Source organism: Cervus elaphus, chromosome 30, assembly GCF_910594005.1.
Source record: "Cervus elaphus chromosome 30, mCerEla1.1, whole genome shotgun sequence".
In the NCBI taxonomy this organism is placed as follows: domain Eukaryota; kingdom Metazoa; phylum Chordata; class Mammalia; order Artiodactyla; family Cervidae; genus Cervus; species Cervus elaphus.
In genome coordinates, this window is record NC_057844.1 from 69,842,940 (window position 1) to 69,868,873 (window position 25,934).

General features: G+C 39.3%; 1 protein-coding gene across 1 annotated transcript in view; it reads right to left on the bottom strand.

Moving 5' to 3' along the window:
* Nucleotides 1-1,768: 1,768 nt before the first annotated feature.
* LOC122686753 (ATP-binding cassette sub-family C member 4-like) overlaps nucleotides 1,769-25,934 on the bottom strand; it is a 119,530-nt gene continuing 95,364 nt past the window's right edge. Inside the window, 6 exon segments of the mRNA XM_043891995.1 lie at nucleotides 1,769-3,501; nucleotides 6,983-7,117; nucleotides 11,512-11,617; nucleotides 12,054-12,226; nucleotides 15,584-15,673; nucleotides 22,490-22,645. Of these exon segments, the coding sequence (XP_043747930.1) occupies nucleotides 3,352-3,501; nucleotides 6,983-7,117; nucleotides 11,512-11,617; nucleotides 12,054-12,226; nucleotides 15,584-15,673; nucleotides 22,490-22,645 (810 nt within the window). The 3' untranslated portion in view covers nucleotides 1,769-3,351.

Here is a 25,934-nt window from a genome sequence, read left to right on the forward strand (position 1 = left end):
ATTTGTCCCTGGAAGGCTGACTCCAGAGCTTATGTTCCTGCCTCTGTGCTTGTGTAATTTTTAACCACATGTGAAGACAGAACAGTTCGGGTTAGGCCATCAGATGAGGACCTTTTCAAATACATCTTCTACCATCCACAAACCTCCTTCATCTACACACATCCTGCTTTCCTCTCCTGATAATTAATCATCAAGGTCAATGATTCCATCCTTTCTTTTCTTAGATACTTTTTTGTCCATTATCCCAACCAAAGCAGCTGTTCAAAGGCAGGAACTACATTCATTTTCCAGATGAAGAAGCTGAGATTCAGAAGTTAAGATACTTACACGAGCATGTAACTAAGGTTACATGGCTATAGGGTAAAGAAGTGAAAGTGTTACTCAGTCATATGCGAGTGTGTTCCCTGGTGGTCTAGTGGTTAGGATTCAGCGCTCTCAGTCATATGCGACCGACTCTTTGTGACCCCGTGGACTGTAGCCCTCCAGGTTCCTCTGTCCATGGAATTCTCCAGGCGAGAATACTGGAGTGGGTTTCCATGCCCTTCTCTAAGGCATCTTTCCAGAGATTGAACCCAGGTCTCCTGCAGTGCAGGCAGATTCTTTACCGTTTACCAGAACCCATTTTGTCAAGGATGGTGCCAGTTTATTGACCTGACACCTTGGCTATTTATTGCTTTCCTTTCACTCTCAACTGTCCCTCTTCTGACAGCACATTCTTTGGGCACCCACACTGTTATTAAGTGGCAGAGAAAGAACTGGCATGCAGACCTGTGAGACTGAGTCTAAAACCAGGGCTTTCTGTTATCCCAGACTGGCTCTTAGAATTTCAAAATTATGAAGTTAAGAACGAAGGTTTGCTCTCAGTCAACAGTCATTCAGCAAACATTTATTGTGCACTTACTATGTGACAGACACTGTGCTGTAAGATGTAATTAAAAAGGGAATAGGGTGTATAGTTCCAAGTCTCTAGAAGCCCATGGTTTTAAGACCTGAAGACTCGCAGTCAGGGCAGGCTATGTAAATTACAGGACACAGTGCAAAATGGAAAATGGAGGGCCCCTTGTTTAAAACTTATCTTAATATGGCGAAAACAGGACACAAAACAAGTGGTTCAGTTTAATAAATGAGAGGTGGTTAGAATATAACAGAAATATGAGTTACCTAAGATGAGGATTGACCTTAAGGTGGCTACAACTGAGCTGACCCTGTGGCTATCTCCCCTACATAGACCTTGGCTTTTTTAGACCAGAGAGCATTAAGGAGAATTACTTCCTCATTTTGACTTAAATGTCAGTTACCAAGAGTTCCCCCCACAGCACATCCTCATCACCTACCTCTGGAGCTGTGACACATGCTGTGGGGGGACATGGAGATGTGCTGTCCTCACTTCCTTTCAAGGACTTGTTGTCCAGTTGCTGGAAGTGCTACCAGCGGGCAGTCTTCAGTCACCAGTTTTTCTGAAGGCAGCCTCTATACAATGTCCTGTCCAGGTAGAGGTATAAAGCCCTGGCCAGTGGACATGTCAGGATAACCTTGAAGGGCCATCTTCTCTCCAGAGCCCCCACAGGGTCAGGTAGGGTTGCTTGGCCAGTATTCCAGCTTGACTTTTTCCGTCTGTATTCCTATCCCATTTCTTCCCTCTTCATTCCACAAGTGTTGATGCCAGGGGTACCCCTAATAAACACCCCAACACTGAGCAGCATCCAAGTCTGCATCTCAGAGAACCAACCTGCACAAGGTATCAAAAAACATTCCAGTACTTGGGGAGGATTTTTATTTGAACATTACTGTTTACATATATAACATTTTTAAATTGCCAAATAAAATGGTGGAAACAAGGACTTGTGAATGTGGTTGGTTACTGTTGGTTTAAAATCCTCAATCTAAAGTTGTCTGACCCAAATGAAAGTTATATATTAATAATAAAATAAAACTATCATGTTGAACCCTATGAAAGTTCCATTTTATAGGTTAAAAAAAGGTTGAATGTTAGCAGTTACAAACACATGGTTCAATCTAACAGAAAAAAATCCATTAGCATTTAGAGAACTTTACACTTATTAATAACTCATGTATAAAAGATATAATTAATGAATCAAATTAGAAATCAGAAATACGTAATGCTATGGTTATTGATCAGTGCTAAGTACCAAAACTTGTAGGCTGTGGCTAAAGTGGGACTTAGGGGGAAAAAAAAACAAAACAGGCTTTATGTAACTATAAAAAGAAGTAAGTTAAAAATTAATGTTTCCAATTTAAGAAATTAGAGAAAAAAATCTCAAATGTGGAAGGAAAGAAAGAATATGAACTAGAAAACAAAAAAACCAGAGAGATTCAATCAAGCCAAAAAAACTGATTCTTTGAAAATAGGAAAAAGTCATGTAAGACTATTCATAAAAAGAAAAGACTCAAAGAAAATTAAAAAGCATTAAGCCACAATTATAATGCTGCAGAAATTAAACATATAAGATATTGCAAATAACCTTATGCTAATTAAACTTAAAATTCACAGAAACAGATTCACTCCTAGAGAAATGAAACTTAACCAAAATTGATTCCATAGAAATAACAAACTGAATAGTCCTAAAATAATTACCAGAAATTAACCAGACATTGATGGTTGCACAGCATACTGAATATGATTAGTGCCACTACAATTGTATCTTTAAAAACAGTTATGTGGCAAATTTTGTTGTATATGTTTTATGATAAAAAAATGTAAAAACAAAATCCTCAATCTAGAAGATAATTGATCATACATCTTTTCTTATTTACCAAGTCACCTAGAAGGGCTCCTGTTTTCAAAAAGTATATTTTCTCTCCCTTCTCTTTTAAAATATATAATGTTGTCCTTCTGTATTTTTTTTTTTCTTGAGGAAGGATGCCCTGCTCTCATATAATGTCACTTAAACTAATCTATATTTTTTGTTTTTCCCATTTTCTCTGTACTGTTTTAACCAGAAGTCTTTGTGTAGAATAATGGAACCCAGTTCTGTTAAAAGAAGTGGTGAGACAAAAAGGCAACTTGACATAGTCTTCAAATAAATAGAATCCTGTCTAATATAATTGGACAGCAGTATGTAATTTGGGTAGAAGCAAAAAACATCTGTGATGACTTCAATTTGTACCTTAGAGAATGAGCTCTGGCTCTGGAGTCTCTCAAGCCACAAAACCTGGTAGACAGCTTTTACTGGTGGCCTACATCTCTGATTTGGATAAGAAAAAAAAAAATAGTATCATATACAAATAAAAATCCTTTTGCAAGAGCTTGGAATCAAATTAAGATTTTGTATCTGTAAATATTTATTGCTGGTATAAGGAAAATATAATATAGCTCATGCAGTGCAAAAACTATTGGATAAATGCCTTCAGAACAGATGTAACCTTATGGTAGAATTGCAATGCTGACTCTGAAATTAAGTCTGAGGACTGTCCATTGAAAGCCTTCATAATCACCTTGTCACTGTGAGTGCTATCTGGCTACTTTCTTTTGAAGTACACCTGAGGAGAAAAAAGACAAAAACAACATGTTTAGAAGTTTTAAAGCCCTCCTCTCTAAGGCAGTGTGTTTCCCCAGTGGTCTAGTGGTAAGAATTCACCTGCCAAAGCAAAGGGACACAGGTTCGATCCTTGGTCCAGGAAGATCCCACATGCCATGAAAAAACTGGGCCCATGTGCCACAACTACTGAGGCTGTGTGCCACAACTACTGAAGCCCGAGCACCCTGGAAGCTGTGCTCTGCAACAAGAGAAGCCACCACAATGAGAACCCCAAGCACCCTGAAGAAGCCCATAAGTCACACTTGCCACAACTAGAGAATGCCTGCACACAGCAACAGAGACACAATGCAGCCAAACGTAAGTAAACAAAATTTTTAAAAAGTTGACAGTCTGACAGCTTGTTCTCTTAAGGGGATTGAGCACATGCAGAAATAATGTCAAGAAGATACTCAACTGGGATGGGAATCAGGATAAGTATTTCGTTATGTCTTTCCATAGGGGTAACCTGAGCCAGTGGCAGGACTGAAATACAACAGTGATGTTCTGCCAAGCTATGAACCTGGGTGATAGTCCAGCCTTGGCTACCATGTGACAGAAGGAGCACAATGTTCTCAGACTCGACACAGAATGCAGTATTTAGGGCAGCCCTCAGCCTCCCCCAGTAATTGCCCCTCTGTGCTCCCTGGACCAGGTCTGTGACCTTGGGTGAGCCCTGGACCCAATCTCCTCATCTATGACATGGATAAAAATGGACCATCATGAGAGTAAGTGAAATCATATATGTGAGAACAATGTAAAATAAATTATAAAGAACTACCATATTAAAAAGCAGAGACATTACTTTGCCAACAAAGGTCCGTCTAGTCAAGACTACGGTTTTTCCAGTGGTCATGTATGGATGTGAGAGCTGGACTGTGAAGAAAGCTGAGCACCAAAGAATTGATGCTTTTGAACTATGGTGTCGGAGAAGACTCTTGAGAGTCCCTTGGACTGCAAGGAGATCCAACCAGTCCATCCTAAAGGAGATCAGTCCTGGGTGTTCATTGGAAGGACTGATGCTGAAGCTGAAACTCCAATACTTTGGCCACCTCATGTGAAGAGTTGACTCCTTGGAAAAGACCCTGATGCTGGGAGGGATTGGGGGCAGGAGGAGAAGGGGACGACAGAGGATGGGATGGCTGGATGGCATGACTGACTCGATGGACATGAGTTTGGGTAAACTTCAGAAGCTGGTGATAGACAGGGAGGCCTGGAGTGCTGTGATTCATAGGGTCGCAAAGAGTCGGATGCGACAGAGCGACTGAACTGAACTGCACACAAATGTAACTTACCACTAATATTGTTAGAGTAGGTGCAGGATTACTAGACCAGGAATACAAGATTTATAGTTCTATGACCTGTGTTTACTTCTGCATGAATGTTACACTTGATTTAAAAAATTCACTGAAAGAAAAGATTTCTAATTCTGTACCTGCTGCAAATTAGTTTAACACCACTTATATATTAGTACATAGGGCCATCTCTAAGGTGTCTTAGTTACCTCACCTGTAAAATGAGGGTGTTGAATCCTATTATCTTATCTGGACCTATCCAAAATTCTGTGATCAATTTCCCATTACTCAATGTCTTGATAATATACAGTGATAACGGTTTTTAAATGAAGACTTTGACACATAGGTGGGGACACTTTTCTTTGATGTGAAATACCTAAGCTCAAAAGACCAAAAGGGTTTGGGAGATTCCTGGCTGTTCTGTGACTAGGTTATATAGGGAATCACAAATGACTATCAAATCTTCGGAAGTAAGGTTTGACTGGGAGACACACTAGAGTGGTTGAAAGCACTCTGATTTTCAGGCATAAACAATATATATAGGGCTCCAAGTGCAGCTACTCTATGTCTGCATACAATATAAGTACTTTGAAAAGTTCAGAACACAGACTGTCATCCCTGAACCTAAATTTGAATGACTCTGTCAACTATTCACCCAGTTCTGTGACCCTGTGCAATTTCCTACCCTTTGAACAGTGAAAGGTACAGCTTTTCATTTCTTCATTTCTGAGGAGGAAGAATGAGATGAAACAGGGACAGATGGAATTTAAGGTATATTTCAGATAAACTTTTCATAAAGAAGTACTTATATACTGGGGCATGTTTTCTTTACATGATATTTTAAATATTACACAAGTAATTTTATTCTACATACAAGTGAAAATCTGGGAAGTGCAGAAAAGTATAAAGAAGGAAATATGACCCATGATTTAATGTCCAGAGATAAAGTTTCAATGGGAAGCTTCATTCCACCCTGAGCCATGCATCTCAAGGGGCAAGAACACCAGACCTTCCCTCCCTCCATCAACCCCACTCCCACCTTGTTCCAGAAAGAGTTACAGGAAGCTACATGACATTGATTAAGTCCCTTAACCAAACCTCAGTTACCACATTTGTAGGACCTGACCATTGTTAGGAAGACGCCACGTGACCTGAATGTTATCCATTGAGAACCCTTCTCACACTCTGTACACTGCTTAATGCTTCACACACCTCATCTGTGAGAAAGTGCTTTGTAAACCTTCAAGCACCATTCTGACTATGGAGTTAGGTATTGTGAGTTCTTGATTTGTTCTGATGACAATTTCATCTTCTAGAAGGTAGAGGAAGCATGGGGGGGGGCGGTAATTGGATCTAAGTCTAAACAACAGGGAATTAGGGAGAAAGTGACAGTATCAGGTAGGTATTTTCTTTACAGATTAGAAAACAGAAGAGACCTATACTTTTCCCTGGTAGATCTTAGATCCAAAATATTCCAAAAATTTTTCCTTAAACGCTCAAATTTGCTGGATGTCCCTTGATAGCACTTGTATTACAAACGTGCTGAGCACCAATCAGAATGAAATGTAAAGGTTCTGCAAAATGAGAGTGTTTTGTGTTCCATAAGAATCTGAACCCAGAGTCCAACTGTGTGGGAAGTCCAATCTGCCATCTCTCACTGCACACACATCCTGACCCCACCCCACCACTGCTGCATATTCTGAGCAGATCTGCCTTCCACCTGCCACGTGTTATTAAGACCCAGTCATGAAGCTTAGTTTCTGGAAGCTTCTAATTGAAAAGGGCACAGAGTGCTTGTTACCAGACCCCTAGTGTTAAGAGAAGGCAATGGCAACCCACTCCAGTACTCTTGCCTGGAAAATCCCATGGACAGAGGAGCCTGGTAGGCTGCAGTCCACAGGGTCGCTAAGAGTTGGACACGACTGAGCAACTTCAGTTTCACTTTTCACTTTCATGCATTGGAGAAAGAAATGGCAACCCACTCCAGTGTTCTTGCCTGGAGAACCCCAGGGATGGCGGAGCCTGGTGGGCTGCCGTCTGTGGGGTTGCACAGAGTCGGACATGACTGAAGCGACATAGCAGCAGCAGCGGCAGTGTTAAGAGTGAACCCTGGCAATGAACTTTAATTAGAACTCTCTGCAGCAGGCTTACCCGTTTTGCTCTTTCAGTGAGAGCAACAGCCTCGGCCTCGCCCAGTTGTTGTACCATCTTGTAAAATACGCTGTTTTTATTGAGCAGCAAAACATGTGGCTTATCATATTCTTCCAGTTTCCCTGAATCCAAGACCTGTTAATCAGCAGAAAAAAATAAAACCCATAGTATACAGTGTTTTGCAATAAAGTATTATAACTCAGACAATATTTTGTAAAGCAACAGGAGGAGAAGAGTAGAGAAAATCTATTTGGGTGGTAGACCTGGCTGGTGTTTTAATGGTTTGATTGCCTTGTTCTACTAGGCAGACAAAGGCCTAACCTGACCTTTTATTATAACATTATAGGAAAGGAAGAAAAATGAAAGTTTTCAGCAGTGTGTGATATTTTAAAATTCTGCCAAAGGCATTTGGGGTTGTTATCATTAGTCAGTCTTTTAGCTCAAACTCTGAGCTTTGAAGGTTATTTATACAGATACACAGAGTTGGGAAATTTCCTGGTTCAAGAAAATCAAACTCAATTTATCTAAAAAGCAGGTTAATGTCAGACAAACCAGATGGCAGTGACCTGACAGCAAATTAATTGTCAAGTTGGTTTGATAGAATATGAACAATATTTGGGAAAAAAGTAAATTTCTCCAGAGTTTCATTAGGGTTGTGAACTAAACAATTGCCTGTAGTATCACTAAACAGAGGATGTTGCAACCATCAAGTCCACCACATTAGAGCTGCCCTGACACTAAGCCCCGAAGGAACTCAGGATGGAAAGAGAACGCTGCAGCCTCTCCCAGCAGCACACCCTGAGGAGACTCAGGAGGAGAAAAAGACAAGACCCTGGCCCCAGACAGCTAAGATGCATATCAAACGAAGCATTTCAGTGAGCCCAGACTTTGCATCTTCCCATAAATAGGAAAGCCCTAAATTCACTAACTTGAGACACCTGGTTTTCTTGAAAAGTAACCTTTTGTTGTTCTGACTACCTGGTCTTTTGTTGCAAAAACTCATATGTACCCTGGCTTCCTCTCTTGACTCTTCAGAACCATTTCTCAGCATTATCTAAGATGCTGTGTCCTGGGCTTGAAGTCCTCACTCAGGCTGTTCGCCACATAAAACATATCTCTCAATGTCATGGCTGTGTTTTCTCTTTAGTTGATAGGGTCCTGGATTGTTAGCTGCTAAGAGGGGCAGAATCCCTAGTCTGAGAGGGTAAGATGCTTCTTCAGCTTAACTTTGTAGTTTATTACTCTCAGAGTGAAAGACTGGCAAAAGGAGCGGCTACATAGCAGCATTAACAGAATTGCTCTGCACAGAAGAAATCTCTAGAAATCCAATTTTTTCTTTGAATAAGGCTAAAGAAGCAAGTAAGAAATCGAGCTTCAAATTCTAATGCTCACAGCCCACACATTACCCGGGTGGGTAGCCCAATCTGAACTGCAGAGCATTTGAATCTGTTTTCACAAATTGTCTTTCTTTTTTTTTTTTTTCCATTTATTTTTATTCGTTGGAGGCTAATTACTTTACAATATTGTAGTGGTTTTTGCCATACATTGACATGAATCAGCCATGGATTTACATGTATTCCCCATCCTGATCCCCCCCTCCCACCTCCCTCTCTACCTGATCCCTCTGGGTCTTCCCAGTGCACCAGGCCCGAGCACTTGTCTCATGCATCCAACCTGGGCTGGTGATCTGTTTCACCCTAGATAATATGCATGTTTCGATGCCGTTCTCTCGAAACATCCCACCAAACTAGTACAGCCGCTATAGAGAACAGTGTGGAGATTTCTTAAAAAACTGGAAATAGAACTGCCATATGACCCAGGAATCCCACTTCTGGGCATACACACCGAGGAAACCAGATCTGAAAGAGACACGTGCACCCCAATGTTCATTGCAGCACTGTTTATAATAGCCAGGACATGGAAGCAACCTAGACGCCCATCAGCAGATGAATGGATAAGGAAGCTGTGGTACATATACACCATGGAATATTACTCAGCCATTAAAAAGAATTCATTTGAAGCAGTTCTAATGAGATGGATGAAACTGGAGCCCATTATACAGAGTGAAGTAAGCCAAATTGTCTTTCTTTGCTTCTTTTTCTTTCTTTCTTCAGGGGCCTTGGCCCTGAAGGGCGAGGGTCTTTTGGCCCTTTTGTGCACACTGATATTCCCCTAGATGAAAATTAAAAGGGAGAGGAAGGGGCTCTTAACTCTGCCTTTCTAATTAATTAGTGACTTTGTGTAATGGTTTTACAGTAGAAAAGAGAGTCTGAAACCACTGGCTTAAATGACATAGCTATAAAAATAGTTCTGATGTTAGGTGGTACTTAGTTCTTCATTTAGGTCATATTTAGAATAACTGTATCTTAAGAGAATACACTGAAACTCTAAACGGGAAGCAGGTTATTTTTTCCATATTTAGGTATCACAGTTCATTCCATCCCATGGTATCTAATTGGAAACATTGTCTCATTTTCCAGTTAATTTTTTGTTTACTCCTGTGAATCACTGCTAAGGATGGCTTTCTCAAAAGAGTTCAAGAATAATTGAATCTGTCACATCCACATAGTAATTCAAATACTCTATAATATGCCGTGTTACTTTAGACGACCCAAATTGTGTAGTTTTACTTAAACATAGCACAATAAAACATAACTACTCCTTTTCATGTTGAAGAAGAAAAAATGCAGTATTAAAACACAGGTCTTTATCACCTGTGGTTAATGGAGAAGACAGTCTCTCCAGCAAGTGGTGCTGGGAAAGCTGGACAGCTACATGAGAATCAATAAAATTAGAATACTCCCACACATCATATACAAAAATAAACTCAAAATGGTTTAAAGACCTAGTATAAGACATGACACCATAAAACTCCTAGAACAGAAATATGCAAGACATTCTCAGACATAAATGGTAGCAATGTTTTCTTAGATCAGTCTCTCAAGGCAAAAGAAATAAAAGCAAAAATAAACAAATGGGACCTAATCAAACTTAGAAACTTTTGCACAGCAAAAGAAATCATCAACAAAATGAAAAGACAACCTACAAATTGGGAAAAAATATTTGCAAATGATGCCACCGATAAGGGGTTAATGAAAAGGCAAGGGGTTAATATCTACTGACAATTCACACAACTCAATTTTCCTTTGAGGGATGATTTTCTTTTTTTATAAAGCCACATCCTAACATTTATAAACCAGCAGGGAAAGAACAAAGAAAGAGAGAAGATGAAAATGAGAGAGAAGAGGCATAGAAGGAGGAAGGAAGGAAATAAAGCTAAGGAAGGAGATTACTAGATTATTAAATTACTAAGGAAGAAAGAACCAATCAAACCTGGAAGATACTAGATGGACATCCAGAAACCAAAATTTGGAGCCTGCTGTGTGTGTAGAGTCCAGATATACTGTGTAAGAGACGGGCTGGTTGTTTATCTGCAGTACCTCAGCCCCCATCCACTTTTCTGTTTATACTCTCATCTGTGATGCAGTGGCTGGGTTTCTGCAAATCACATTTCAGAGTACCCTTGGCCTGCTGGCCCTGTGTTAGGTTCTGCCAGTAGCAGGCACTGGAGGGACACTGAAGGTGGGAGTCAGAGCCAGTGGTCTACCTGGTTTCTGCTGCTCCTGCAGCATCGCCTCAGCAGTGAGAGGTGACGAAAGCTCCCAACTTCTGTTAGCAAATGGAGAACTAGCCCATCCTGCTCCCTCACAAATACGACCAGCAACTGGGCAGGGACCTCTCCTTGGAGGTCTGAGCACTGACTTTTTACAGCTTCTCCTCTGAGTTCTTAGGTCTGGAGATCTCTCCTAGGACATGATAGCTGCTTCCTAAAATTATTACCCCGGTGTTTCATTTTTCTAGCCCTCTGATTTCTATGTAGCAAATTTCCTGTATTAAGTCCTTTCTGTTGAAATGCTTTGTTTTTCTCATGAGGCCCTTTTATTTCATGGACTCATCTCTGACAGCAACAGCTGTGAAATCCTGCAACCTTAGCCAACAACTTCCTGGCAGTCTAAATCAAAGGCTAACTTTTTGATTAAGGGAATACAAAAATGCTGATGCAGTTATGACTCAGCCAAAATGACGGTGTTCTACCTCTCTGAAATATGAAGCCATAACTTGGATTTGGCATGTTTTCATGGTTGGACATCTTTTAAAAAATGACAATTTAATAAACTTTTAACTCATTATTGACCAGAGATGCATTGATACATCTTTTGTTACCTGAATGTTACTGACCAGAGATGTTTCAATATTCACCTACATAACAAATCACCAGCCACAGGTGTTAGTTTTTGCAAAAATCCCCTGGTCAATAATGTGTTAATATAAAAATAGGAAATTACTGGGTATATTATTTAATAGACCTTATGAAAGTATAGTTAAGTACTTGAGTTATTGTCAGGGATGACAGGGGAAATAGAGAAAATTAAATTACTGGAGGTTCCTATCAAATTTTACAAGGAAAGGTAAGTCGAAAAGCTGAGCATAAATAGAAACAACTGAAACTCTGCAGGTGAGGGTCTTACCATTATCTTGTCACTGTCAACAACATTGCTCAGTCTGTTTGTGATGGTTAGCACAGAGCATTGAACAAATGTCTCACGGATTGTTTTTTGTATTAACTCATCAGTTCTAGAATTAAAGAAGTTAATTTAGTTCAATATCAACTGGAAAAGTTGACTTAAGACTTTAAAACATCATATGATATTTTTATAATGTTTTTAAAATGGACACTTTAAGGCATAATCTTGTTCCTAAAAATATAACTATAAAAGCTCTTAGAAATTTACTATTTTTCATAAAACAATGGAAAATAGTCTTCTCTCAAAATTGCTTGAAAGTATCAGGAGCTGGATTTAGGAATATAGCTCTCTCAGGATGCCTCATAATAACATTTACACCATATAACATGTCTTGGTTTCTTCTTTTGTTTTCTGGAATTAATATTAACAAGAGATACCTTTAAGACAATGAGAGCTCTTAGAAATTTTTCTTAGCATTGCTAAAAGTTTTCCATTTACCACATTTAAATCTTGGACACCAGGCTTTATAGATCTCAGCTCATTACCTTGGATCCACGTTTGATGTGGCTTCATCAATAATCAGTATCCGATTTTTCTTGAGAAAAGCCCTGGCAAGGCACAATAGTTGTCTCTGTCCAACACTCAAGTTTGATCCTAATTCTGCTAATTCAGTATCCAGTTTACCAGGAAGACCTTGGATGGTTTCTTTAAGTTGTACCTGTGGATACAGTAAGAACTTTTTCCTAAACAAACTGCTACTGAATAGACAAGCCTCCTGGGCTTCCCTTGTGGCTCAGCTGGTAAAGAACCCACCTGCAATGCTGGAGACCAGGGCACGACCACTGGTTGGGAAGATCTCCTGGAGAAGGGAAAGGCTACCCACTCCAGTATTCTGACCTGGAGAATTCCATGGACTGTATAGTCCATGGTGTCACAAAGAGTCAGACATGACTGAGCAATTTCCACTTTCACTTAGACATTAGGGCTTTAAGTCCTCAGGACTTCTTATGTGCATGTACAGCCAGGTAATGGAGAGAACTATTACCAATTAGCATTCACTGAGAAAGATGCTAGAGTCTAGTGAGGACAGAAAGATTTCAGTGTCCCCTACATGTTGTGGAACCTTCCTACTTCTCAAAAAGAAAGGCTGGTGTGGGCTGGAAGGAGACAGGGAAATGCAATCAACAGATGAGGAAGAGGTTTTACCAGAGCAGGACTGGCAGTAAATGAAGTCAAGGGAGAGCCCATTCACCTTAATACAAGGCCCAGGAAGTGGACATGTGAGCTGTCCCACAGCAAGGGCTAAACCACGTGATTCCTAAATTAGCACACACTGCTGATGCCCAGATTTCTGTATCTTGGTTTCCTGTGTGATGAGACATACTTGCATCCTAACAGAGACACTATCAATGTTGAACATTTAACTGCATGCTCCCAGTTTGGACATAACAGACTATATTCTTAATCGCATATATCCTAGTATCTAAGCTGTTTTGCTCTTTTAACAGAAGCAACATATCAATGATTCATTTCCAGAGCATTATCGACTGTACTCTTTTAGCCTTTGAGTGATAAAGTGCTCACTCATGTGATAAAGTCACTACTCATGTTATATCTGTAGAGCTGCCCTTGCTTTTTAGGTGCCCCAATTGGCACTAATTTTTCATAAGCTTTCTTCAGTTGACCGTCAGCTGGCTATTATTCAGCATATGAAAAATGTATTTTTGGCATATTCTGAAAAATAACCAAGATGAATTGGGCTCCATTCTTAGGACTGTCTTCTTTTTGAATGCCCATATCTGCCAAGAGTGAAGGAGGACATAGGTTAAGAGGATTTTTTCTTTTAATGGAAGTTCTTAAAGAAGAAAACATATTGGTGCCCTCCCACTCACTTGCAGGTCAACTCTATGAGTTTGGGTTCGCAGGTCCCACTTAGAATCATTTATAAACCAATGACTTTGGTTTTTAGTTCACTTGAAAATTGACCTCACTGCTTTAGTGACAACTCTTAGAGTGAGGAATCATCTCATCATTCTGTTTCTCTAGAAATTATTTCTTTATGACATTTGTATGTTTTTCAATGAAAGATGTGGTAGTTTTTCTTTTTAAAAGTCATAAACAATTCCTAGAGAAACAAAGTGATGGAATGATTTCTTACTCTAAGACATATCAACAAAGTAACAGGGTCAATTCCAGAGGCAATACATGGAAACTACACTCTTCACTTTGTGAAATGAACTCATGTTTATTTCTTTTCACAGAAAGCTCCAAATGTAGTTTAAATAAAGGTAGATCTTAGTGTCGTCCACCACTTCCACCACCTCATCATTTTCAGAATTGTGAGGCTACTAAATTTTGGCTCGTAGAGATGAATTAAGTTTGGGCCAAGTTCTAAGGTAGCTTTTGACAAGATTTGTCTCCCATTTAATGTTTCCTCTCTGTCCCTGGAACAATGTGTTCTAAAATTCTGGAGTAATTTTAGTACCTGAAAATCCGTGAAGACGTATCTTGAGCTAGGGAACAAATAGAAAAATAAATTGCCAGTACTTCCAGTTTTGTTTTGTTTAAGATACCACACTATCACCATTAAATACACTCTGTGGTTTCAAGATCAGTGGGTTATCCTATCTTTATCTTTGATCGTTAAGTACACGCCTCACTTCTTCTCTTCTAGAATTTCACTGTAGAAAGACTCACAAATTTAAATAAAATCAGGAGTCCACAACTTCTCAAGTAGAAGGTGAAGCAGTCAGCCTGATTTAGGAAAATAAAATCCCCATGTTGTTGGAAAGCAGGGTGGGTGTATAAAGACTGTCTGCTGACATCTTTCAGAAACCAGAATTACTGGCAGGAAATCATCAGACCTCCAAATCTGCCTGCTTGCAGTCAAGGCTCATCTGTATATTACAGATCTCAGAGCTTCCCTGGAAGAGTGACACTAAATGACAAACGCACCAATTCAAAACAACATGGACAATCAGTCGTTTGGATTTTTGTAAAAAACAATTTTTTAAAAAAGAAATAAGCCACACTTCTCTGAAATGAAGTGGTCAATCAAATATTTAATACCTATGTATTAAGGGTTACTTTTTAAAAGCAAAAGATTAAGCTAGGGCCTATGAAAAATTGGAAAGTCTGACTGTATTTTAGAAGTCTAAATACAGTTTCTGCCATCAATTTGCAAAACTAGGGCCAATACACAAAATAATTTGTATCAAAGTAAACAAACCAACAGCAAATTAACAAGTCAAAATCCTTTGCATGCGAGGGTGAGGAGATTCACAGAAGTGGGCCAAAAGGACATATAATACAAATAACAGAAAATTCTCTGTAAATGAATGTATCCATAAAAAAAACTTGGCAAATCTCCAGGGTCTCTTACCTACATTCATGCTGCAGCATTAAAAGGACCTGATTGTCAATAAATAACTATCACATTTCAATTATATAATTTACCTTTATAGATACTTTCTTCTGAAACTTCAAAGCATTTTATTAGTATGATCTCATTTATCTTTCAGTTAATAATGAAAAACTACTTAGTTGCCTCCACTTAGTTGATATTCCTTAAGACCAGAGGAATAAAATGAACATTGCAAGGTAATTAAGGTAAATAATTCACTAGGTCACTTAGTAGAACTTGAACCCATAATTATAACTTCTCATTTAGTGTTCTATTTAAGACAAGAAAATGTATCTAGTTGCTTTGGGTATTAGAGGGAAAGCTAAAATGAAAGCATATGGCATTATCTTGTTGCTTTCCATCACTATTATATACATATTTTAATTTACTCATGTATCCATATTATCAGTGTTCTCCTAGCAGGTAAGCAAAGTCAGTTAAACCAATAAACTCTCCTTAATTACCTGAAAGTGAAAAGTGAAAGTGAAAGTTGCTCAGTTCTGTCCGACTCTTTGTGACCCCATGGACTATAGCATCCATGGAATTCTCCAGGCCAGAATACTGGAGTGGGCAGCCTTTCCCTTCTTCAGGAGATCTTCACAACTCTGCACTACTATAAATGTACATACTCATATACTGATGCTAACAAGTTAATTTCATTACAAAAATTACCTCTTCTAAGGCATTCCATAGATCCTCCTCCTTATGCTCATTAAAAGGATCCAGATTTGTCTTCATTGTTCCAATGAATAAAACTGGTTCCTAAATATCCCCAAACAGGAAATTTTATTAGTGCAACATCTTTCATCTTGTTTGTATGCTTACAGAACAGAATTAAAGTGCCAAAATAATCCCCCTCATAATTCACTATAATCGTTAATAATAAGGCTGCAAATGCTTGTTTATAAAATAGCATCTCTAAATTAATCCCACTGTAGAAAGTATGCTCAAAAATATCTCTGGACCATTGGACACTAACAAAAGAAAATGTTGAAAAGTGTCACCTTAAGAAGAAGAGGAGAAAAGAAGATTTGATTTTTCAAAAACGCCTTCCTGGTAATGTCTTGCTATTCAGTCGCTCAGTCATGTCTGACTCTTTGTGACCCCATAGACTGCTTCCCCCCAATTATCTGTTTCCCCCCAAAATACTCATTGGAGGAACTTTACATCAAGAAAACTAGATAAACTCATTGTCAATCCTGGTATGATGCTGGGAAATACCAATAGCACAATTAGTTGTGGTTTGTGCCTCAAAGCAAACCCATTAAATTTTCGCACACTGGCACTGAAGAATGAACTAGGATATTTCCTCCATCGGTAAAACAGCCTTCTGGAATAGGGACTCTCTCCACACGTGTGAATAGAACATCTGCACACATAACAAAGAGAATGTCAGCTCCTGGTGTGGTTCCTCTGTCCACGGAGAGATCTCCTCTGATCCTGCACCAGCTGGTCCCCACATTCTCTCACCTGTGCGTCAGGATGACCTGCCTCACAGAACCTCATTATTAACTGCAAGGTCAGGAGGACCTGAAACCCACCGTGACATGAGCAATAATAAAATTATTTTAAATAGCCCAAGCCAGGCTTCAGCAATACATGAACCGAGAACTTCCAGATGTTCAAGCTGGTTTTAGAAAAGGCAGAGGAACCAGACATCAAATTGCCAATATCCACTGGATCATCAAAAAAGCAATAGAGTTCCAGAAAAACATCTATTTCTGCTTTATTGACTATGCCAAAGCCTTCGACTGTGTAGATCACAATAAACTGTGGAAAATTCTAAAAGAGATGGGAATACCAGACCACCTGACCTGCCTCTTGAGAAACCTGTATGCAGGTCAGGAAGCAACAGTTAGAACCGGACATGTAACAACAGACTGGTTCCAAATAGGAAAAGGAGTATGTCAAGGCTCTATACTGTCACCCTGCTTATTTAACTTATATGCAGAGTACATCATGAGAAACACTGGGCTGGAAGAAACACAAGCTGGAATCAAGATTGCTGGGAGAAATATCAGTAACCTCAGATATGCAGATGACACCACCCTTATGGCAGAGAGTAAAGGGGAACTGAAAAGCCATGACCCAGCAATCCCACTTTTGGGCATACACACTGAGGAAACCAGATCTGAAAGAGACACGTGCACCCCAATGTTCATTGCAGCACTGTTTATAATAGCCAGGACATGGAAGCAACCTAGATGCCCATCAGCAGATGAATGGATAAGGAAGCTGTGGTACATATACACCATGGAATATTACTCAGCTGTCAAAAAGAATTCATTTGAATCAGTCCTAATGAGATGGATGAAACTGGAGCCCATTATACAGAGTGAAGTAAGCCAGAAAGATAAAGAACATTACAGCATACTAACACATATATATGGAATTTAGAAAGATGGTAATGATAACCCTATATGCAAAACAGAAAAAGAGACACAGAAATACAGAACAGACTTTTGAACTCTGTGGGAGAAGGTGAGGGTGGGATGTTTCAAAAGAACAGCATGTATACTATCTATGGTGAAACAGATCACCAGCCCAGGTGGGATGCATGAGACAAGTGCTCGGGCCTGGTGCACTGGGAAGACCCAGAGGAGTCGGGTGAAGAGGGAGGTGGGAGGGGGGATCGGGATGGGGAATAAGTGTAAATCTATGGCTGATTCATATCAATGTATGACAAAACCCACTGAAATGTTGTGAAGTAATTAGCCTCCAACTAATAAAAAAATTAAAAAAAAAAATAAATAAAAAAATTAAAAAAAAAAAAAAAAAGAAAGTGAAAGAGGAGAGTGAAAAAGTTGGCTTAAAGCTCAACATTCAGAAAACTAAGATCATGGCATCTGGTCCCATCACCTCATGGGAAATAGATGGGGAGACAGTGGAAACAGTGACAGACTTTATTTTTTTGGGCTCCAAAATCACTGCGGATGATGACTGCAGCCATGAAATTAAAAGACGCTTACTCCTTGGAAGGAAAGTTATGACCAACCTAGATAGCATATTGAAAAGAAGAGTCATTACTTTGCCAACAAAGGTCCGTCTGGTCAAGGCCATGGTTTTTCCAGTGGTCATGTATGGATGTGAGAGTTGGACTGTGAAGAAAGCTGAGTGCCGCAAAATTGATGCTTTTGAACTGTGATGTTGGAGAAGACTTTTGAGAGTCCCTTAGACTGCAAGGAGATCCAACCAGTCCATCCTGAAGGAGATAAGTCCTGGGTATTCATTGGAAGGACTGATGCTGAAGCTGAAACTCCAGTACTTTGGCCACCTCATGTGAAGAGTTGACTGATTGGAAAAGACCCTGATGCTGGGAGGGATTGGGGGCAGGAAGAGAAGGGGACAACAGAGGATGAGATGGCTGGATGGCATCACTGACTCGATGGGCATGAGTTTGAGTAGACTCCGGGAGTTTGTGATGGACAGGGAGGCCTGCGTGCTGCGATTCATGGGGTCGCAAAGAGTTGGACACAACTGAGCGACTGAACTGAACTGAACTGATTCATCTGCTTTGGGAGGAACCACAAGGAAATTACTATGGAAATATATGCCTTGCTGGGTTTCATGAGAAAATACATAAGCCCACGTAGGCCATTTGCATTTTCCTCTGGAAGACTCTAGTAAGCCAGGCCACAAGAATATGAGCGGCAGAGAGGAGCCCAACTGGCTCCTTTCAGTGAAGGGGTCAGAACAAGGGGAGGCACAAGTGTGGGAACAAGAGGAGACCTGACTCTTCCACAGGTGTCTGGAACTGCTTGGAATCACCAGCCTCAGATCCCGCCTGGTCTTGGGGCTGGACTTTCCTCCTCACTTCACAAAAGCCTGAGAAGAAAGATGAAGAAGACAGACATTTCTTCTCTCCAGCCATGAAGGAGAATGACACTCAGAGAGCCTCCCTCTCTTTCCCTATTGTCTTATTTTCAAGTCTGGTGAGAAATAGATGCAGAATTGTGTGCCACCAAAAGGATGTATCACTGAGAAAAATCCAAAATTAAAAAGACATTATAGAGAGAGCTTCATTTGCCCAAAGTTGATTAAGTGCCTGATATACCTCCAAAGCACTGAAAATCACTGGTCACACGACATCTCAAAATGATTACTGAATAGCACTGAAAAATGTCAGGCACAAATTTAAGGTCTCCATTAAAACTCTCTAATTTATAATCAAAGACTGAACAACCATGTAAGCAATGGTAAGAGTTCCTCGTCAAGGGAATAATCATCATTCTACTTCAGGTTTTTATAAAAAATTGCTTCTTATAACTATTACCTCTAAGAGTCTAAGATGCAGGTGATTTCCCTTCCTTTTAGATATTCCCATTAGGTTTACAAAATCATGTAGATGTGGCCAGGCAAGGAGAGGAAGGCTGGTCCCCAATATTGCATCCCCCTCCCCCAAGAGCAGGATTCTGCTTTGGGGTCCGAGATGAGAGATTCTTCAAGGACTGGTGTTTTAGGACGTAAAGGGCCCAATGAGGCCAGGTTAATGAACCAGCTTTGAACCCAGTTGGGAGAAGTGAAACGGGGCTCTGCTTTTAGCAACGACAAGAACATTTCTTTCACAATCATGGCTTATAATGACCTGAACATTTTTACCCTTCGTGTTCCTCTCAGAGCAAATTTACCTCTACTAAGAGGTTTAAGTTTTGAATTATCCACCTGGTTTTCACTCTATAGAGGCATTACCTGAGCTAATCTGTCAGTCTAAAATGACATATTGGGCAATTACATGTGTTTATTTAGCAGTATTAGATGGAATAACATAGTTTAGTAAAGCAAGAGTATTTCTCTTCATTATGATATGTCAAATATATGTTTCAAAATCAGTAAAATTTCAGTAAAAAGTTGAATGAAAAGAATGATTCTTTAGGCAGAAATCATACAGGAATAAAGAAGGTAAAGATATCTAAATTGGAAGAGAAGAGGTAAAACTGTCACAGCATACAGATGACATGATACTATATATAGAAAACCCTGAAGACCATTATAAAAATTACTAAAACTGATAAATGAATTGTACAAAGTAGCAGGACACAAGATTAACATACAGATACTTGTTATATTTCTTCACAGTGAAATTAACAGTGAAATACCAGAAAGGGAATGTAAATGTAAAAAAAAAAAAAAAAATCCCTTTTAAAATCACATCAAAAAAAATTAAAATACTTAGGAAGAAACCTGACCAAGGAGGTGACAGACTTACATGCTGACAACTAGAAAATATTATAAAAGGAAACTGAAGATGATTCAAAGAAATGGAAATATAGTCCATGCTCTTTAATTGTAAGAATTAATATTGCTAAAATGACTATTATCTGAAGCAATCCACAGATTTAAGACAATTGTTAATCAAATTACCCTTGACATTTTTCACAGAACTAGAACTAATACTCCTAAAATGTATATGGAACCATAAAGACCCACAATTGCCAAAGCAATCCTGAGGAAAAAGAACAAAGCAGGAGGCATAACCCTCCCAGACTTCAGACAATACAGAGCTACAGTTATCAAAATGGCATGATATTGGCATGAAAACAATGTATAAATGGAACAGAAGAGAGATCCCAGAAATAAGCCCACACACCTACCACCAACAGTCAATCTTCAACAAAGAAGGCAAGACTATACAATGGGGAAAAGACAGTCTCTTCAGCAAGTGGTGTTGGGAAAGTTGGTTTACACATGTAAACCAGTGTAGTTAGAACAAAAACCCTTAGACCATATGAAAAAATAAATTCAAAATGGCCTAAAGACTGAAACGAGATATGATACCATAAAACTCTTAGAAGAGAACACAGGCAAAATGTTCTCTGACATAAATCTTACCAATGTTTTCTTAGGTCAATCTCCCAAGGCAATAGAAATAAAAGTAATAATAAACAAATAGGACTAATCAATGTGACAAGTTTTTGTACACCAAAGAAAACCATAAAACAAAAAGACAACCTGTAGAATTGGAGAAAATATTTGCAAATGATGAGACCAACTAGGCTTAATTTCCAAAATATACAAACAGTTCATAAAACTCAACAACAAAAAAACAAACAACCCAATCATAACTGGGGCAGAAGACCTAAACAGACAAGATATACAGATGATAAACAAAGAAGATATACAGATGACAAACAGACACATAAAAAGATGCTCAACTTTGCTAATCATTAGAGAAATGCAAAGCAAAACTACAAACAGGTACCACCTCACGAGGGTCAGAATGGCCATCATTGAAAACTACAAATAACAAATATAGAAGAGGGTGTGGAGAAGAGGGTATGGAGAAAAGGGTGTGAAGAAAAGGGAACCCTCCTATACTGTTGGTGGGAATGTATTAACAAGCTGATGTAGCCACTATGAAAAACAGTATGGAGGTTTCAATCCCCCTTCTGGTTATATATCTGGTGTGTGTGTTAGTCGCTCAGTCGTGTCTGACTCTCTGCAATCCCATGAACTATAGCCCACCAGGCTCCTCCATCCATGGAACTCTCCAGCAAGAAAACTGGAGTGGGTTGCCATGCCCTTCTCCAGAGACAAAACTATTATTCAAAAAGACATGGAAACAACCTAAACATTGACAGATGAATGGATACAGAAGAGGTGGTACATATATACAACGGAATACTACTCAGCCATAAAAAAGAATGAAATGCCATTTGCAGCAACATGGATGGACCTAGAGGTTGTCATACTAAGGAAAATAAATCAGACAGAGAAAGAGAAATACCCCATGATATCACTTATATGTGGAATATAAATATGACATATTTATATGTGCATATAATCCAATCTCCAAAATACTCATTGAAATTTGTACTTGTTTAAGAAACAGAACAAAAAAAATAGAATCAGAGCCCAGGAAGAGAAGATCAATTCAATGCTCTACCATCACAGCAACCACATACTGGGTCTACATGAAGCATCCTACATGTGCTGATGTATATAGTCCTCAAAGCAGCTCGAAGAGTTGGTACTGTTAACTGTCTTGCAAGGAAGAGAAAACTGAGGAGCACAAGATGGAATTCTGTGCCCTGTGTTCTTTCCCACTATACTGTACTGCATCCATGGTTAATCATTTATTAAGGGTTAAGTTCTGAGTTTCCCCACAGCATCAACACCCTGTAATTCTCAAAGCTCCACAGCTTCAAAGAAAGCCCTCAAAGACAATCACCTCTGAAAAAAGATAGCTTTATTTTCTCCAGCAAAATTTCATCTGTAAGACACTTAAAATTCATGTTTCCCTACAGGAACCTCTCAAGTGCTAAACATTTATCATTCTGTTATTAGTATTGTGTGGTTATCAGTGGGTAAAACTGTGGCATCTGAGAAAGTGTGAGTGCAGAAATCTGCCTGGGTAAGTTACTAAATCATAGGCACAAAAAACAGATGAAAGAACAACAACAACAAAAAAAAACCTGGTATCTGATGAAAATATCTGTTGAAAATACCTGCTGCTATGATCTATTGGGGGAAAAGGGATCAATCCTTTAATGCAATTTGAAAAAAAAAAAATCAACATAAAAGCAATTGAACTTAGGTGCTTTATAAAAAGAATACATGAGAATGTTCTGACGTGCATACCTGAGATACAACTGACATTTTCTTCCTTAAATTATGAAGTCCAATACTGGTTGTCAAAATTTTATCAATCGAAATTGTACCTTGGAAGTCTGAGAATCTGAAAAGGGCAGCAATGAGGGAACTTTTTCCAGCTCCTGTTTTTCCCACGATGCAAACCTGTAGAGAGATCCAGGAGGGATTAAGAATTTACAATATGCAGCCAACCAAGGAGAAACCCTGGATATTGATGATGAATTTTAAAAGTTCTATATAGAGTAGTCTATAAGTTTGTTAAGCATGGCCCTGTTGACATTATGGGCCAGCTGATTCATTGTTGGGGGGTCAGGAGGCCTGTCCTGTGTATTGTAGGTAGTTTAGCAGTAGCCGTGGACTCTATCCACTTAACACCAGACACAGCCTCCAAATTGTGATGACTAAAAACGGCATATATTCACAAATGTCCCTGGTTGAGACTCCCTGGTTCTCAAAAGACTTAAAAAAAAAAAAAAAAACCAGAATCAATCTACTGGCAGTGGAAAAGCCAGCAGTCTCCTAAGTGGTCCATAAGAAATTCACTTTTAAATTAACTTTATTCCTACTGTCTAGGTTTTTTGACCTTGAGAATTTACATGGATAGTTTTAGAGATGTCAACAAGTCAAGTCAGAAGTGTTATATACAAACAAGGACTTATTTTCTCAGGGATCTGTTATTTGAGAAGAATTATTCTTTGACAGAGAAACTAAATCATTTCTTGATATCAAATATATTAATTATATTCTATCTTGAAAGGAAACATTTTAAAATTATAAAATGCAGGTCTCAGTGTCTTAAAAGACATTGGTCTGCGATGAACATTTGCTGTTTATATGGGACCTTTCATTGGAACAGTTCAAAAGGCATTTTATTAACTACTTAATACCACTGTTTCTTGGAAAGATACATGCACGTTTCAGTCTAGTCATTAAAACCCAAGAAGAGAGAAATTAAGTACATTAAGAATAAGATTAAGGAATCAATATAATGCAGGTAAAACACTGGTCAGGAGTAAAACTATACTGTAAAAACTGGCTTTCAGATGTGTGCATATAAAGATGTACTATATAGAAACTAGCCTCTTTTTTTAAACCAATGAGCTTGCCCAGCTCCCTTATTGAAGTTTCCAAGAGATGGTTTCATTTCTCTTTTGGAATTTGAAGCTGATGAGGGGTATTAGACATGCTTTCAATCATTTGTAAATTAATTCAGTAAATTTTTAAAACCCATGGTTTTACACAGAGAAGAACTAAATCTTTCTGAACACTGTAATCAGAACACTGGGAGCTTTTCACATTTTCTCATTTAAATGTCTCCAGAGTTTCAAATGTCTGTCTGCAAACTCAATCATAGCATTTCAAAAAAGAATTTTTCTCTATAGAGATTAAATGTAAGAATAGTGAGTTTAGATATTTTTATTATTTTGTAGCCATTTTGTACTTTATGTTATACCCCAATTTATAAAACACAGGCCATTTTCTGCTTATGACCTCCAGGGAATTCCACGTACCATTTTCTACTCCCACTTGTTTCTCTGCACATTCACAAACCCGGGTTTTACAGCTTTGTTTTAAGCAACATCAGTCTGATTCCAAAAAGTGGAATCCCTTTCCCAGGACATCTTACTGGAGACACAACAGCTACAGGCTCCCTGCCTCCCACCTCTGCCCACTCTAGTCCACGTAGTCACTTCTCAGATTAAACTCCCAAAAGCCGGCTCCATGCCCATCACTGCACCCCAGGATGTCTCTTCTACAGAACTGTTCCTACTGACCTCTCCATCCTTCGTGTCCACAAGTTAGCTTCCCTGGGGTTACTAGGTAGTTGTGAGGGTTGGACACGTAACCATTATACACCTGGCGGTTCACTGCACAGAGAAGTGAACTAACAGGTGCTTAGTTCTTCATTCGTTGGATCAGGGCATCACATCTTTGCTCACCTGGTCCCACTACCCAGAATGACTTCCACATGCATTTCCACCTGATGAAATCCTAACCACACATCACTAAGTCTGTCTCACGTGCCTAATTTCCCAGGAATTCTCTCCTTATCCTCTCCTGTGGACTTCTCCCAACCCTAACAAATGCTGTATCATCTTTGTCCAAATGTCTATAAAAATTGTGATCACTTCTATCTTACAAAGCTAACCTAGTACTTTTCTTGTTTCATCAAGTGTACTAGATGTGTTGACAGCAGGATCTGTATTGGATTTGCCTTTGTGTTATTTATATTATCTGTGGTGTCCTGTGCAAAAGAGGCTTCCATGGGAGGGTGAGATTTTTAACTCAGACTGGAGAAATTTATGGAAAATTGATTGTAATATTGCTTATGTACATAAATAGACAAAGAGACAGGCATGGGAGATTAAGTTTACAGCTATAAATACAGTTGCAAATGGCCAATTCCTCAGTTTTAATCGGATAGACAAAATTTTACACAGTGTAAGTGGTTAAGGTCATTTTACATCCTATGAAAATGACAACTATCTTTGCTCAAGCATTGACTTGTGTACTGGTCTCCATGCCCGGTATTATCTGTCTTATCTTGTTTAAGTTGTTCAACAACCCTAAAGGTTAGGTCCTATCACTTGCATTTTGCAACAGAAAAGATTGAGGCTTATAAGAGGAATTAGTCTGCCTGAAATAAGAGAGTCCGTAAGTCACAGCATGGGACTCAAATCCATGCCTGTCAGGCTCTTTTCCATCTGCTAATGGCCTCCTTATCACCCGGATGGCCTGAACCCTTAGTATGTCCCTCTGTCTAAGTAGAACAGAGAATGTGGAGAGAGGTGTAGCTGCAGTTAAAACAACTGGCTTCCCATTTAGGTCCCATGGCTCGACAATTAAAGCATGGCATCAATATTGGTGAGTATAACACGGTGGGTGGGACAAGGGGCTGACATCACTGAGTAAAGAGGGTGCTTAAGGTAGGTGGGCTGGCTGTCAGCAGGAAGAACTGGCACCCACAGCTGGGCTGGAAGAGAAACCTGCAGCTGAGTGGGGTACATGGTTCCCCAGGAAATAGGCCAGACAGACCTCGTGCCCTGCTTGGGGCAGCAAGACTCATTTTTTATCTGATCTCATCAGATGGTGAAAGGATCTCACACTGTCTCTGACTCCAGGTTCAGGTAGGGCTGAGCCTGTGGGAAATCCCTCCAGTCCCTGCAGGAGGCTTGTGTGGGGAAGGCGGCAGCAGGATGAAAACTGCCTGTGATGAAGACAGACTCCACGGAAAGATGCAAAGAAATGCAGTAGAATCACAGGGTATTAAATTATGATGCAAAGGTATGCTTTGCAGAATATAAAAGTAAATAAATCTGTAGAGTAAGTAACATAGAATCTTCTAGAGCTTCATGCTCAGTTACAACAGGGGTTTGGGTGATTCATGAGCTCAATTTCAAACTGTCAAAGGACATATCTTGGAAATCACAGG